This window comes from Vitis vinifera, chromosome 13 (assembly GCF_030704535.1).
Source record: "Vitis vinifera cultivar Pinot Noir 40024 chromosome 13, ASM3070453v1".
Classification (NCBI taxonomy): domain Eukaryota; kingdom Viridiplantae; phylum Streptophyta; class Magnoliopsida; order Vitales; family Vitaceae; genus Vitis; species Vitis vinifera.
The window spans coordinates 16,352,549-16,370,081 of NC_081817.1; the positions used below are offsets into that span (position 1 = coordinate 16,352,549).

General features: G+C 36.1%; 1 protein-coding gene across 1 annotated transcript; it reads left to right on the forward strand.

The window, feature by feature from the left end:
• The first annotated feature begins 3,259 nt into the window (after positions 1-3,259).
• LOC100252264 (protein ZINC INDUCED FACILITATOR-LIKE 1) lies at positions 3,260-17,533 on the forward strand. The gene is made up of 17 exons (XM_002277562.5): positions 3,260-3,744; positions 10,481-10,521; positions 11,203-11,263; positions 11,372-11,474; positions 11,597-11,699; positions 11,833-11,886; positions 11,984-12,046; positions 12,385-12,434; positions 12,548-12,623; positions 13,459-13,674; positions 14,327-14,414; positions 15,065-15,150; positions 15,242-15,349; positions 15,806-15,850; positions 15,941-16,029; positions 16,495-16,538; positions 17,125-17,533. The coding sequence occupies exons 1-17, from the start codon at positions 3,417-3,419 to the stop codon at positions 17,214-17,216; spliced, it is 1,647 nt and encodes a 548-aa protein (XP_002277598.2). The 5' UTR covers positions 3,260-3,416; the 3' UTR covers positions 17,217-17,533.

Below are 17,533 nucleotides of genomic sequence, written 5' to 3' on the forward strand. Positions count from 1 at the left end.
ATCCACTGTGTCATGCTCTTTGCTTACGGTTTTGTGTCCACACTCTTATGCCTCACCTAAGCTATTGCATACTTGGGTGTGTGCAAATTCTCATGGTGCCTTGCACTTGTTGATGGAGTCTTGGTGTGTTTCTAGTGTGCTCCTGCCATGCGCCCATAATCTTGGGTTACCTCAAGTAAGACTAACACCCCTCCCTAAAGAGCATGATCAATAGGAGACATCAAGAGTGCTTCCATAAGTATAATAGATTTTTTCTAACTAAAATGATCTTTTTTTTTTTAAATACCCTATCACTAAGAGAATTCTTGGCCATCAAGAATGCTTCCATAAGTGTAATGTATTTTTTTTTAATTATAAAAAATCTAGAAAAATACCCTATAACTTAGAAAATTCCTTTTAAGCCTCCAACAACTTTTGGAACCCATCAAAGCACCAACACCGAACACTTGTTTCAAGTCCACATGAGTATGCCATCACATATTGTAGCATGTGGTCCCCACAAGTCATGCAATGCCTACTAGCAATATTGTGTTCACATACATACTCTGCAACTCATGTCACTCAACCCGATCCCTTAGGTTATGTTTGATTCCCAAAAATGTTAAGAAAAGAAAAAAAAAATTAAGAAAAATGGGTTTCTCATATTTGGTTCTATTATAAAAAGAAAATATAAAAGAAAATTAAATATAATTAAAATTAATTTGAAATTTATATATTTTTGAATTATTTAATCTTGTTATTGTAGAAAGAAATAAGTAAAATGACTTTGAAAAAATATATAAAAATAATTTATCAAATTTAAATCTATTTTTTATTTTCTTCCACTTTTCTTCTCTATTTTCTTTCCTTCACATTTTCCCTCAAATTTTCTAAACCAAACATACCCTTAATATTGTCTCAATCGAGTTCCCACCAAGACTTGGTCTTTGGAAATGACAAGCCATGCATATGTTTTCCAAGCCACAGAATGTCATTGGAATTAAGAAATGCAGCCACAAATATATCTTAGGCCATGTGTGAGCTGCCATACCACATAGCCGTACAAATTTATTAATTATTTTCTTGATTAGATTCTCCTGAAGGCATGATCCCGGGGCTTTAATTTAGAGGAGAAGGTGCATTCCATCATACCCACCCACACCTCTTTCTCACTCCTTTTCATGCATTAAATGATATAAGTATACTTAAATTTTAATTTCTCCAAACAGGTGGGCGCAAGTGATGTGAGATGGAGCAAATAAAATAGTGGGCACATTTAACACGAGACATAGACTTAATGAATAATTAATTAAAAAGTTATTTTGAATGGTCTGTCCTTTTCCTGCAAAGATTTTTAACCTTATTTGAATCTTGGCGGTCCACATGTGTTTTAATTTCTTAAAAGACTTCCTTTTAGGGTGAGGGTGGAAAATTTTGTTTAGTTCTTTAGGCGCCACTCTTGATCATGCTTCTATTTTTATTTTTATTTTTATATTTTAGGAATTAAAACAACTGCTACCCTATTTGATTAAAAGGATTTGTAAAAACTCAATTTTTGAAATTTAATTTTCTATAATTTTTTTGTCTTATTTTGATAAAAATGTCATCGTTATTTTCTTATAAAAATAACATTTTATTTGAAAACTTATATGTAAATACACAAAATGATAAATGATATTTATGTAAAAAAAAAATAGATTAATTTAAAAAAATAAAATATAAAAAGAGTTAAATTCATAATTCGAGGGTTATATCATTCATTTTAACTAAATATTTCTAATTATATATATTCAAGAAATCATATTTTAATTTGTCACATCCACTGGACATAAAGGTTAATCATAAAAGTGTATTTTTTTAGTATAAAAGTAAAAGATCAATTTCATTCATTTTTTCTATGGTTTAGAAAAAATGAATGAAAATAATAAATGAAAAAAATAGAAAGTTGTTTGATGAAATTTCAAATAAATGATAGTTAAATGTATTAAATCAAAATTTCAGAGGAAGTGAATGAAATTAACTCAAAAAATTATGTAAATATATAATAATATTTTAAATTTAGAATCTTGTAAATTTTTTCTATTCGTATGGGGTTGATATGATAAAATAGGGTAAAAATATTTATAAATAGATCTAATACATTATTCTTTCACTTATAAATTGGATTAGGGAATGTTTGAATTTTAAAAAGCTTAATTCAAAAATGATAAATAAAAAAAAAGGAAAAAACCAGGAAAAAATACTAAAATTTATCACTTATTTCAACAAAATATTTTGTGAGGAAAAAAAAATTGTAACCTAATACACTTTCTCCATAAGAAAAAGGGAGACAAAGATCTTAAGTTCTTGTTTGATGATGGTTTTTGAAAACAACTTTTTCTTTTTTAGGAAAAATAAAACACGCATAATACCTAGAAAACAAAAAAAAAAAAATTCTTAAAAACAAAAAATGGATTATTTTTAAAGAATATTTTTAATTATAAAATAATTATACAAATATTATATATAGCATTTATCTTTAAAATTATAAAAAAAATATGTTAAGAATATTTGAGATTTTCAAACAAATTTTTATTAATACGTACCACAATTTTGAGAACTTATTTTTTAAACAGAAAACAATTTTCACTTTCCAACTAGAGCCAAAATCTCTAAGCAATTTTTTTTGCCTTTAATTATTTTGTGTTTTTGGTTTTTTTTTTTTTTAGTCTTTTTCATAATATCTATATTAAGATTATTTTTCCTTTCCAATAAATGTTATGTAAAAAATAATTGTTCCTACTATATTTGAATAGTATATTCTCTTATATTCCACGTCACCCCACACAACACCCTACCATCCAAACAAGAGCACATACGGTACCAACTAAACTCAGCCTTCAAATTCTATCATTAACAAACCAAAGATTGTTTTTTAACCAGCTTTAACCTTTAAACTTCAATGATCTCGTCAACTTGTTAGCCATAAAGAATTAAGAATGAGTGGAAGCGCCTGTGGTAAATGCCATAAAACCAAAAATCAAATACTGAGACGTCTCTTTATTATTTACTTTATAAACTTGCTGGTATGATGTGATGCTCGCTTTCTCATCTCAACCTGTTCATTTCTATCTCTTCTTATCTCCTTGTTTCCTTTCGTAGGCTTGGGTTATACGATCAAATAAAATATTTGGACCGTTTATACTTATAGTGTGGCTTTGGTACATCGGCGGACCCCTTGTGACAAAGACCCATTTCAATTTTCAATTAATGGCTACGGACTCGTGCCCTTAAATGCATTGATCCTCGCCACATCCTCCATCTGTTCAATCACAACTTTTCCTTATCACTTTTGTCTTCTCCGGTTCTGTTTCGAATACGTTTCCAATTTTTCTGTGTTTTTGTTTGGGTTTTGAATAATGGGGTGGGGTGGGGTGGGCGGAGTGACGTAACTGCTTATGTTACAAGTGAACAGCCAAGACTGTCCTTTTAAGCTCCACCAGATCCACAGCCTTTTGCAAACACCAAGTCTGCACCACCCTCTTACATTATTTGCTTCCTTGTCTGTCTGCATCTTGTTTCCCCGGGCTCCAAACGGCGCTGGTGCAACTGCAGCATTGTTTTGGGCGGTCCGGGAGCAAATGGCGGAAGAGCAGCAGGTGCCGCTGTTGAAGAAGGTTTACTATCAGAATTGCTCAGGGTGTAGAGTGGAACAGCTTAAAGAGACCAGACGCGGTTTACCCATTAGGGAGCTTGTTTCTATATGGAGTGTGGTGCTATGTACTGGTAAGTAGTATCGTTTTCTTTGATCTCAATCGTCTTTGCATTATACTATGCCTTTTTCCGCAGCTATTTGGTGGCTTGGTGTTGGAAGTTGAAAAGTAGAGATGGGTGAAGGAGTGTAAGGTTAAGTGAAAATGGGTACATTTTGTCAATCAAGAAAGAGCTTTCTGTGAAGCGTGAAGCTGAATTTGATGTCTTCTTAATATTTTCCGGAAAAGATATTTAAAATATTTGGTCATATTTTTGTTTTTAAGCTGTATTTCATGTACCTGGTGCAGAAAGGAGGAAAGCAGAATCATGGGCAGGTACAACTGAGTTGATTTTCTAATCGTTGATTGGAAGAGAAACTACCTCTGGGTATGCTCTTAGAAGGTGGAACAAAAGCAATCAAAAGAGGGAGGAAAATAAAAAAGTTCTTTGACATAACATATTTTATGGAATGTTCTTTTTCCTTTTTCATTTTGGTTACAACTGAGTACAGTTTCCAGTGGTTGAGTGGCTCTGCTTAAGGATGATTCGTAGGTCCAATTTACTGGATTGGGCTTAGTACCAGATGTAGGGAATTAAACCGAATTCCCAACCCGTGAGAAACAAAAAAATAGAGAAAACACACGCCAAAGAAAAAACAATCACACACACAAGACAGTATTTACGTGGTTCGGCAATTTGCCTACGTCCACGGAATTGCAGGGATATCACTATTATCAAGGAAGAATATAGAGTACAACCTAGCGGCTACAATATTCTCTATATATATATAGCACGGCAACCCCACCATACTAAAAAACCCTAATTACAAAAGGTGGTTCCACAATGGGCTAAACGGGCCCAACAGGCCTCAATAAATCTCCCATTAAAAAGCCATGCAATATTATTCGGGTCGGGTCGTCAAACCAGATCAAACAAAACTAGGCTCCACAAAGCCCAACAAATCTCCCACTTGGAGACTAGTCCAATCACCAACATCAAACCGTTATCCTCCAAGAAACAATCCCTCATCCTTACAACTCATCCTCCTGTCCTCAAGCTATAAGACCAATTGAAGCTGCGCACAGCTTCAACTTCTCAATAGTGACACCCTTAGTCAACATGTCTGCAGGGTTCTTAGATCCACAAATCTTCTCAAGTATTACCAGTTTATCCTCAACAAGATAACGGATAAAGTGGTATTTTGTTTGTATATGTTTCGACTTTGAATGAAAAGCCGAATTTTTGGCAAGAAAAATTGCACTCTGACTGTCACTGTGTAGAATGCCCATCTCCTGCTTCTTACCTAATTCATCTAAGAAACCATGTAGCCAAATCATCTCCTTTCCAGCTTCAGTTGCTGCAACATACTCAGCTTCTGTAGTAGACAAAGTAACAATCTTCTGTAGATTTGAAGTCCATGATATAGCTGTACCACCTAGAGTAAAAACAAACCTAGTAGTACTCTTTCTACTATCAATATCACCAGCAAAATCAGCATCTACATAACCCTGCAATTTCAAACTTGCACCTGTGAAGCAAAGACATGTATCTAATGAACCCTTCAGATATCTTAAAATCCACTTGACTGCCTCCCAATGCTGCTTTCTAGGCCTACTCATGAATCTGCTCACAACTCCCACTACATGTGCAATGTCTGGCCTTGTACACACCATAGCATACATCAAGCTGCCAATAGCTGAGGCATAGGGCACCTTGCTCATATGGTCTCTTTCTTTTTCTGTCTTGGTGACTGTTCTTTGCTTAGTTTGAAATGACTACCCAAGGGTGTGCTCACTGGTTTAGCTTCATTCATGTTGAACCTGCTGAGAACTTTCTTCACATACTCTGACTGTGAAAGCTTCAATGTACCATTAGCCTTGTTTCTAATGATTCTCATACCAAGGATTTGCTTTGCAGCTCCCAAATCCTTCATTGCAAACTGTTTGGACAATTGCTTCTTCAGATTATTAATCTTCTCAATGTCAGACCCTACAATAAGCATATCATCCACATACAACAGTAATATGATGTAAGAGTTGTCAAAGGACTTAACATAGCAACAATGATCAACTTCACATCTCTTGAACCCAATTCTATGCATAAAATTGTCAAACTTCTTGTACCACTGTCTAGGAGCTTGTTTAAGGCCATACAAGCTCTTTCTCAGTTTGCAGACTAGATTCTCTTGTCCCTGAACAATGAACCCTTCTGGCTAAATCATGTAAAGGTCTTCCTCCAAGTCACCATGAAGGAATGCTGTCTTCACATCTAACTGCTCAAGATGTAAGTTTTTTGCAGCCACCATTCCAAGTACAAGTCTAATTGTTGACATCTTCACAACTGGAGAAAATATCTCTGTGTAGTCAATGCCCTCCTTCTGTTGGAACCCTTTAACAACTAATATGGCCTTATAACGTTTGCTACCATCATGCTCATTATTTATTCTGTATCCCCACTTGTTGTGCAAAGCCTTCTTTCCTACTGGCAATTCAATCAGTTCCCATGTCTGATTCCCCAACAGGGAATCCATTTCATCCTTCATGGCTAACTCCCACTTGCTTGAATTCTCATCTTGCAAGGCTTCATCATAACACTCTGGCTCACCACCATCAGTCAACAGGAGATAATTTAAAACAGGTGAATAACGCTGCGGAGGTCTAATGTTCCTAGAAGATCTGCGAACTTCAACTACAGGTGTACTCGATCTACCTGTGAATTTACATTCTCCTTATCTTCTTCACCCCCTTTTTGGACAGTACTTTCAGTCAATCCATCTAAGTTGACAAACTTAGATTTCTTTTGATCTATCTCTGTAACATCTGACACTGCAGATGACCTGTCTTTGTACATAACCTGTTCATTAAATATCACATTTCTACTTCTGATGATTTTCCTGTTTTGTTCATCCCAAAACCTATAGCCAAATTTCTCATCACCATAGCCAATGAAAAAACATATTTTTGACTTTGCATCAAGTTTACTACGAGCATCAGAATCAATATGAACATAAGAAATACAACCAAAAACTTTTAAATGTGAAAACTTCACCTCTTTACCGCTCCAAACCTCCTCAGGAAGTCTGAACTCCATGGGAACTGATGGTCCTCGGTTTATCAGGTAAGCTGCAGTGCTAACAACATCAGCCCAAAAAGTTTTTGGTAGTCCAGCATGCATCCTCATACTTCTAGCATGTTCATTGAGAGTTCTGTTCATGCGCTCAGCCACACCATTCTGCTGTGGTGTCCTAGGAATGGTCTTCTCCATCCTAATTCCCTGTGCAGCACAATACTCACTGAACCCTCCATCTATGTACTCTCCTCCATTATCTGACCTCAAACATTTTACTTTCAAACCTGTTTCTATCTCAACCATGGCCTTCCATTTCTTAAAAGTTTCAAATACATCATATTTATTTTTCAGAAAATAAACCCATACCTTTCTACTTGAGTCATCAATAAAAGTGATGTAGTACCTTGAACCTCCTAGGGATGCAACTGGAGAAGGCCCCCACAAATCAGTATGTACTAGTTCCAATTTTTCAGCCTTCGGTGTCCTGCTAGTTTTCAATAAGCTCACCTTTTTTTGCTTTCCTAAGATGCAACTTTCACACATGTCAAAATTAATGGACTTCAATTCTGGTAGTTTTCCTTTTGACAGCAACATCTTCATCCCTTTCTCACTCATGTGACCAAGTTTGCGGTGTCATAGGCTTGTATCAGTACTTGCATCAGCAACTGCAATTGTGTCTCTTGGACATGAGGTCATACACAGAGTGCCAGACTTCTTTCCACGAGCCAATACCCTAGCTTCCTTTGTAACCTTCCAAGTACCACCAACAAATAGTATTGCATGTCCTTCATCATCAAGTTGTCCAACAGAAATCAGATTCCTCCTCAGGTCAGGAATATGTCGAACCTTCTCCAGTAACCAAACAGACCCATTGGGCAACGATATCCGGACATCTCCCAAACCCACAACATCCAAGGCTGAACCATCAGCCAAATACACCTTACCAAAATCACCTGCAACATAATTCTGTATGATTTCTCGGTGTGGAGTGGTATGAAACGAAGCTCCTGAATCCAAAACCCAATCATCAAGTGGATTGTCTATTGCAAGAAGTAATGCATCATGTACCTCTTCTGTTACAGTATTAGCATAATCATCTTCATTCTTCTTCTTAGGGCTTTTGCATTGCCTTTTAAAGTGACCTGTTTTCCCACAATTCTAGCATTGTACTTGTTGGCCTGATCTAGATTTGCTTCTGTTCCGATTAGAATTTCTGGAATTTGATCTACCCTGATTTGAATTTCTGTTATTACCTCTGCCTCTTGTCTCAAGGTTTAGGGCAGAACCAGATCCTGAGGTTTCACTTGCATCTCTTCGGCGAATTTCCTCAGCCAGAATTAAATCTCGTATATCATTGTACTTGAGCTTTTCCTTTCCCGTAGAATTGCTTACTGTCATCCTCATTGCCTCCCAACTGTTTGGCAAAGAAGCCAAGACGATCAGAGCACGAATCTCATCATCAAAATCAATTTCTACAGACGACAATTGATTTGTGATTGTATTAAATTCATTCAGATGTTGTTCTACTGATGCATTCTCTACCATCTTCAAATTGAACAATTTCTTCATCAGATGCACCTTATTGTTTGCGGACGGCTTTTCATACATACCGGACAAAGCCTTCATCAGATCTGCTGTGGTCTTCTCCTTTACAACATTGTGTGCAACAGACCTAGACAGAGTTAACCTAATAACTCCTAGAACATGTCTGTCAAGAAGCGCCCATTCCTCAGCCTTCATACTCTCAAGTTTTGTCCCCAAAAGAGGCAGATGCAATTTCCTCCCATAGAGATAATCTTCAATCTGCATCCTCCAATACGCAAAGTCTGTGCCATCAAACTTTTCTATTCCAGACGCATTTCCTGCTTCCTCTGCCATTGCTCCCACTCAAACCTAACCCTAGGCTCTGATACTAGTTGTTGTGCCAGCGAAAGCTTTGATGCCAACAATGTTAGTTCAAGAACACAAAGATAAAACAATCACACATACGGTACACGAGGTTTTAACGTGGTTCGGCCAACCATGCCTACGTCCACGGATGAGAGAGAATAATTCCACTATACAATAAAGAATATTACAAAGGATAGAACCAAATACAACTATTGGGTTCCCGAAACATCCCATGTTTCCCCACTACGAGCCCTCTCGCTCCACCAGGTACCTCCCGTTCTTCCTCACATCTTTATCCACCTCGTATAGTCTCTATAGATCCATCTCCATTTCATAACTTTTTTCCCCTCATGACCTAGAATATTTATAGAGATATTTCCAACAACCTTCCTTATTTTATAAGGAAGTCTAATATTACAATAATATATCAACCTAAAAATATTCTATATAATATTCTTTACAAAAAGGAATCTATACTAATTAGGAATTTGGGACACTTCCTAACAATCTCCACCTTGGACCAAATTACATGAAGTTAATCTTCAATCTCTCCATGACACAAACCTTTTTGTATCATATCACCACGAAAGAGCAATCGACTCCACCTTCAGTGAAAATTCCTTTTGTTTTCATCTTGTGTACTTTGTGATCTTTTACTCTTCCAGAAATCTTCAACCCAAGCTCTGATACCAATTGTTGTGTCAACGAAAGCTTTGATGTCAATAATGTTAGTTTAAGAACACAAAGATAAAACAATTACACACACAGTACACGAGGTTTTAACGTGGTTCGGCCAACCATGCTTACGTCCACGGATGAGAGAGAATAATTCCACTATACAATAAAGAATATTACAGAGGATAGAACTAGATACAACTATTGGGTTCTCGAAACATCCCATGTTTCCCCACTCCTTGTATCCATACCTTACTACGAGTCCTCTCACTCCACCAGGTACCTCCCGTTCTTCCTCACATCTCTATCCATCTCGTATAGTCTCTATAGGCCCATCTCCATCTCATAACTTTTTTCCCCTCCTGACCTAGAATATTTATAGAGATATTTCCAACAACCTTTCTTATTTTATAAGGAAGTCTAATATTACAATAATATATCAACCTAAAAATATTCTATATAATATTCTTTACAAAAAGGAATTTATACTAATTAGGAATTTGGGACACTTCCTAACACCAGAATCACAGAGTCATTTGCAGCTTGGAGAGAAAATGTGTGAGGCTGCCAATCTGTTAGCGTGGGAGGCACATTTAGTCTGAAGTGTTTTTATTATGATTACCAGGCCATTAATGAGATTGAAAATTCTTCTTTCTGGCCATTTGTTGATAAATAATGGTCAACTAATGCTGCCTAAGGACATAGTTGGCAAGCAAATTGTTGATTCAGTCTATGGAGTTAGCCTCCTTTTCCTCTCTTCATGGAGAAACTCATTCAATTCAGAGATACTGACTTATCATTGGTGGCCAGATGCAAAGATAAGTGGACAAAGTTTCCTCTGCCTCAGAGAGCAGAGAGAGTATGGCATTTCATTGGAGAATGCTCCTGATTGGAGCCAGATCAAGCCCAATTATCAATTTGTACCTTTTTTCTCTGGGTCATGTGGTTAAGAGCTCATGAAGTTATGGGTACTATCATCATATTTATGTCCAAAATCTTTAACCATTTCAAGATCATGCTAGTCTTTAATTTGGGGTTATTTTTACTTGTTATTATACATTCAAGAGTACCCATAGTCCACCACTTAAGCCATACATTCATTCTCTAAGATCTCTTTCTGTTTTTGCCTTTTCAGCATTGCCGATATCATCTCTCTTTCCATTCCTTTATTTCATGGTGAGTTTATTTTGGAATCCATAATTGTTATCTTCCAGCTTGTTCTCAGCATAAATTAGGAAGATGATAGTTTAATTCATCATTTTATTTGCTCACATTAGTCTGAAGGTGTTTAATTACACTTTAAACCAGCCAAGAAAGCTAACAGTGACATGAGTCCAGTGGCCTATTTCAAGAAATCTACATCTTTGCTTTGTTTCAAGAGGTCCACAAAAAAAGAAGAAGGACCAGGCTGTCTGAACACTAAAGAAAGCGGCATATCAAAATACAAAGTCAGGGGGGTAAAAGGTACCGTTTGCACATGATAGTGACTAGATGCTGTAAACAGGGTCGATATATCAACTAAATATTTTGCATTAGTAGGTTGATTTGTGGGATTCATATTAACGTCGAGATTTTTTCAGTAATGTAATAATGTGAAACCTCATGTCGATTTTCATCTTCGCATTAGTTAGAATTCAAGATACTGATAATGTTGAGATTTTGGATCATGCATGCTAACAGCTCCTCTATCTTTTTCCTCCTTTCTTTACATTAAATAAATCCTCAATTCAACATCCAACTTCTATAGCCATTTGGATTTCAGTACCTTCTTTTTTCCTGATAAAATATACCAATAAATCTGTACTGTCTATTTCTAAATAAGACTTCCTTGTTTTGTTTTTAATTCTCTGTCTGCAGATTAGGGACTTCCATATAGCAAAAAGAGAGGAAGACATTGGTTACTATGCTGGTTATGTGGGTGAGCCTGTTATATTTTCATAGCTTCTATGTTGGAAGTGTATATCCATGGATAATCTCATTTTAGTTCCAAATAACGTGGTCCTAATAATCCCATAATATCATGAAGGGTCTGCATTTATGCTTGGAAGAGCATTGACATCTGTTGCCTGGGGAATGGTGGCTGATCGATATGGCCGAAAACCTGTTATAATGATAGGCACTATCACAGTGTTAGTACCCAGAATTACCTATGAATCTCAGCTTGAATTTTTCTGCAATCAAGTATTGCTGTTCGTTCAAAAGATTTTTTCTACCTAGTTTTCTCACAACAATCTTGTTTATTTGGTTTCAGGGTTATTTTCAACACTCTTTTCGGTCTTAGTGTAAACTTCTGGATGGCCCTCTCTACAAGGTTTCTTCTTGGAAGTCTGAATGGTGTACTTGGGCCAATTAAGGTATTTGTGTCATCCTGCATATGATTTTTTGAATGAATGTTTAGTTGTTCTAATGCATTTGAGATAGTGGGTTTAATGGTTTAGTTCACTGCGTATCCCCCAATGTACATTTTCAAATTTCTTCCATGATCAGGCATATGCAGCTGAAATTTTCCGTGACGAATACCAAGCTCTAGGACTGTCAACAGTGAGTTAGTCTTTTTTCTTTTTTTTTTATCAACAGTTTTTTAATTGTGTTGTGCCCCACCATTGGTTCATAATGGGGAGTATTAATTTTATTTTAGGTTAGTACAGCAAGGGGCATAGGATTGATCATTGGACCAGCTTTGGGAGGTTTCCTTGCCCAGGTACTTGTTTTTCCTTTCCTCTTATGCAGAAAGAAAATGATTCCTGCAGAAATTGCAATTCAACAATGTTGAAAATTAGTAGCAGTTAGAAATAGTAACCAACAGCAACCAAAAGTGAAAGTCTCAACATTTTCAAAATTAGTATTTACAGAATGAACTATTAGTGAAATGAGATGAATTATACATTTCAGAAGAGTATGAATCGGATTATTGAAGTCTCCACGCGTTTTTTGAAGTTTTTATTTTTTGTTTCTCAAGTACTTTTTACATTTTGCACACTTCTTTTATGTCACCATGTATGCGATTGGTTTATATCTCTGAATGATTTCATAATTCAGCCTGCAGAAAAGTATCCGGATATATTCTCTGAAGATTCTCTATTTGGAAGGTAAGCTTGCCTCATTATAGTGATGCCATTTTGCATCTCATTTCATCAATTTTCTATTATTTTTTTGGAATTTGGAGTATTATGATGATCCAAAACATTTATCTGTGATGCAGATTTCCATACTTCTTGCCCTGCCTGTTTATATCAGTTTATGCAATGATTATAACCGTTGCTTGTTGTTGGCTTCCGGTACGTTTCTGAAGCAGATGTTTGGTTCCTTGGTCATTTCTGTTTAGCCTTTCAGATGCATCTTATTTTCCATAAGAAAGATACTTATTCTTTATTCAGGTTGAGTCATCATTGCTTAATTTCAACCATTTGTTTTTGCCTTTTTTTATGCCACAAACAGAGCTTGATTATTAAGTAGTCTCTTTCTCACCGGTCAAGATTGATGTGAATTTTTGTAATGGAACTAGAGCATTGTTGGAATGCATCATTGAAATGATCTAGAATTTCTTTTAGAAACTTTTGGCATAAAGACTGTCTTGTGGACACTGACTGAGATTCTAAGTGTTGTCTTCATCGGAAGGGCAGGAGATAAATATGAGGCTGTGATACTAATTCAACCAGGAATTCATCACTTCTCTTTTAAGCTCATGCTCTGATTGATATACATCCAAATAACAAACGGTTCTAGGTGTCATTTCTCCGATTTTATTTCAATGTGTCTTCATGGTTTTTATTATCTATGGTATGTGACTAAAAATTATATTACTTAGCAGTTGACACTCTCCTTCTCATAAAATTTTGTAAGCACAACCACTTTGAATTCCTTGATGTGTTAAGTTATCCTCAGCAGTTTTTGAAAAGTAGCATTTAAAGCCTTCTCCTTTTCTTCAATCTGTTCAAGGAAAACTTATTTTATCCTCTTGGGCTCGGAAGCTGACCGACTGAGAACAGAAAGCTCAAAACTTTTGCTTATTATAGTGTTCATATATGTAACCGCTCATCAGTGAGATGTTTCTATGATACCATGGCTTCTTATTACTGCGATTCCATGTCTAACATCTCAAGATTAATGCAGGAAACATTGCACACACACAATGAAAACAAAAAATCAAGAGAAGACTCATATGATGCTTTGGAAGGGGCCAATGGTGGGTCTAATGCAAAAGAAAAAGAACAAGAAATTGAAGGAAGTGAACCAACTTCTAATGAAAGCCTCTTTATGAATTGGCCTTTGATGTCTTCTATCATTATCTACTGTGTTTTTTCACTACATGATATTGCTTATATAGAGGTATGCCTCAAACCTAATTCTCAGTTTCTGGAATATGTTTTAATCTTACACTTGTTGAGCCGAAATCTTCTCCATTAACATATCTTGGTTGATAATTGGTGTCAGAAATAATCTCTAGTTTGGACCCATTAGTCCATTCTATATGTTATCTGGATGAGCATATAAGCATTAATGAATAAATAAAACATTCACAGTTGTTTGCTTTTTGTGACTGACCCTTTTGGTTCATTAGAAAATGTGAAAAAGATAAGATAATTTTCTTTATTGCTATGGATATGTTATAGAACAGAGCCTGTTAGAGACAAAAGCAACCATGATGGTGGACATGTGTCTCTTCATTCTGGAAACAAAAATGTTTGAACAACTTCCGGTTAATATGTTTTCAAGAAAGAATATGCTCAACATGATGGGAATGAACCACATAATGGGGAAGAATGGCCACCATAATTTCTGCCACCACCATTGTCACTGTGACCACCTACACTCCTTTGGCTACAAACAATTTCTTGCCATTGGTACCAACATTACTACAACCATATCTTCAGACTTTTGACCGCCACAATATAAAATAAAAAAAAGACACTCCTAGTTCACTTCTGATCTTTTTGATGTCAAATCTACTATATCTGGCAACTAAATTTTCTTTCTGCAGATATTCTCCTTATGGGCTGTGAGTCCTAGAATACATGGGGGTTTGAGCTATTCAACTGATGATGTTGGTGTTGTTCTTGCAATCTCAGGTATACTAGTATCTAGTATCTAGTTATCCACCTTTTGGTATCAAAACATGCTGGAAAAAAATTCACTCTGCTTTGCTATCACTGAGGCTTGGGAAACACATTTGTGAACTGAGATTCTTTCTTGGTCCTTTTTCTTTCCATTATGAGATATGTCTATGCTCCTTTACAATTAAATTCCAGTGGAGTTTAGCTTATTTATGATGATAGGAAGATTAAGTTGGTTCTGTTTCTAGGCTGCTTAAATTTAAGAGAGAAAGAAGAAAAACAAGTAAAGAAAAAGAAGTGGAATGACAGTTGTTAAATTGCTCTCCCCCTTCATAATATTTCTACACAGTGATGCTAAAAGTTTAAAAGTAGAATACTGCCCTTGGTGAATCAAAGGATATAAATACACAATTGAAAGGACTTTATTAGGAACCAGGTATTGGAGGTCTTACCCTTCTGCCTGTGGGTGTTTTTGCACTTCAAGTTCATTCCCTTGAGGCACTGGACCTAATTGAGATAATCAAAAATGTTTTTCACATTTTCTGGTGACAATATCCTTTGTGGTTGAATTGATGCATACACGGTTTGTTTATTGTGCTTTATTTCATGTATTTCTCTCGAAATAATCAGGATACTGAGTTACTGACTATGCATCTTATATTTAGGTTTTGGCCTTTTTGTCTCCCAAGTTACTCTATATCCACTTGTGGAGAGGTTTCTTGGGCCTGTGATGATCTGCCGCATTGCTGGTGTATGCTCCCAATACCTTGTGACATTCAGTGCAATCTCTTCTTTCCAACTACTTTCATGTTCTGTATTCACTTATTTTAAAATTTTTGTAGGTCTTGTCCATACCTTTGTTGGCGAGTTACCCTTTAATAGCCATGCTTTCTGGGTCCACCCTCTCAGTGGTGTTGAATTGTGCATCTGTGCTAAAGAATGTTCTATCTGTGAGTGAATTTACAACTTGAAGGTTCTCTTCCCTTGCTAGTAACTGGATTATAGATGTTAATTGTAAGTCTGTCTGTTAGCAGAAGTATGCATCTTGATAGATTTCAACACACATTCTTGATCCTTCTGCCTCTAAACCTTCTACTTCTTGGCCTAAAATTAGTAATTTTGATCATCAAGTCATCAAATTAAGACTGAGTAACTAGGTCTTGAAGAGTGGGGATGTGGGTTCTATAACAGATTTCTATTGACAATCCATTCTGCTGCCATGAAGTGGAATCAAAAGAAAAAAAAAATGTAATATTACATGTTTGTATGCAAAATGAATAGCACGGTTTAGTACGATCTTAATTTTCGTGTAAGAATATGATGAATGCATTAATTGATCCTGATAGTAAATTTCCAACAGCTGTTATTTCATTATCTTTTACTAGTAAACTTCTCAATGTGATCAGGTGTCCATTATAACTGGCATGTTCCTTCTGCAAAACAGTGCTGTGGTAATTTTCTCCTCTTGGTTTCTCCAGTTTCATTTCTATTTTTTGCTAAAATATGTAGTGCATTGATCTAACCTAATATTGTAACAACAGGACCAACACCAGAGAGGAACTGCTAATGGCATTTCTATGACTGCAATGTCTCTTTTCAAAGCAGCTGGTCCTGCTGGAGGAGGTGCACTGTAAGTACCAATTTAGTGTCTCTTAACATACAACCACTCACAGTAGGCGTCCACAAAAATCGGACAACTAAAATGTAATGTCTGTTTGATATAAAAGATCTTATTTATGAACTAGGTTGTGAACTACAAAATCCAGAGAATGTGTTTTAAAAGCGTCTTTCACCGAAATCTTCATGGCTACTGAAAAGATACTCTGGCTGGAATATTAGGATACTGATACAATAAGAATTCCTAATATCAGACTGAAGTGAGATAGCAGATCAAGGGTTTTTTGTAGGTCTTTTAAGTGTAAAATGGAATAATTTGATTAGAAGGCATATTAAGACCTGCAAGATAGAACAAACTTACATAGGTTACATAAAGGGTACTTCATTTCATACTTTGCTTAATACATTTGCATGACATACATGGCAATTGATCTATTTTTGGACCTATGATTATTCATGATGTTGTTGGTATTTGCAGCTTTTCTTGGGCACAAAAGCGACAGGATTCTGCTTTCTTCCCAGGTATAATTCTGAATTCAGGGGAAGTGCCCTTTCAATTTCAGATCATCCACTCTTTGAAAAAAGAACCATAAAATGAATTCCAGTTGATGATGCTTCATCCATTTCCGATTCTGGTGTTGTATGCATTGTGGTTGTGAGCCTGCAGATTTACTTACATGCAGTTAGAAATTTACCTTCACAGAAATGTCCAAAGAATGATAAATGACCAAATGATTCTGAACTCAGAACTCAGAACTCAGAACTACAAATCAACATCCTCCCCTGGCTAGTTGGAACACTGGATAACTAAAAATACCATGCTAAACTGGGTAACTTTATGGAACTATGAAGCCTGATTCCTCAAAAACTTTCTAAAAAACCATGATTTATGTCTCAACAGTACTTCCTCCTTCATTGGCTTTCTCAAACTTGCTGTGTTTCTCATATTTATGGTCTTAAAACATAAACATGCCTTCCTCTTAGTAAGATAACAATCATAGAGGTACATTGAATGACCCCAAACAAATTAATGAGGTCCAGCAACCAACAGGCCGATGGCTAATTTCTTCCTTTGAAATATCTTCACATCTAAGCTCTTCAAATGCAGGTGACCAGATGGTTTTCTTAATCCTGAATGTGGTCGAGGCAATCGGACTGCTCATGACATTCAAACCATTTCTAGTTCAAAGGCGTCGATAGAGGAAAATCAGTCTGATTCAACTCCAGGCCGTCAAGATTATCACCTCGATCAGTATGACTCTTTGGTAGCATTGCACCTGTCTCCATTCATTATGGGGACGATAACTTGCATCCTGTAGTAACCCGTTTGGGGGGTATATTAGATCAACAACAATGTGCCCTGTATCTACTGCATTTTGTACACCAGTAAATTACTGCCTACCTGCATATTGTTCGACATATTTGGTTACCAATGAGCACTTCATGAGTTAGCAAAACTCTTGTTTGATGTCTAATACTTTTTTTGTTTCACTTAATATGGGGCAGCTCTTGATGAA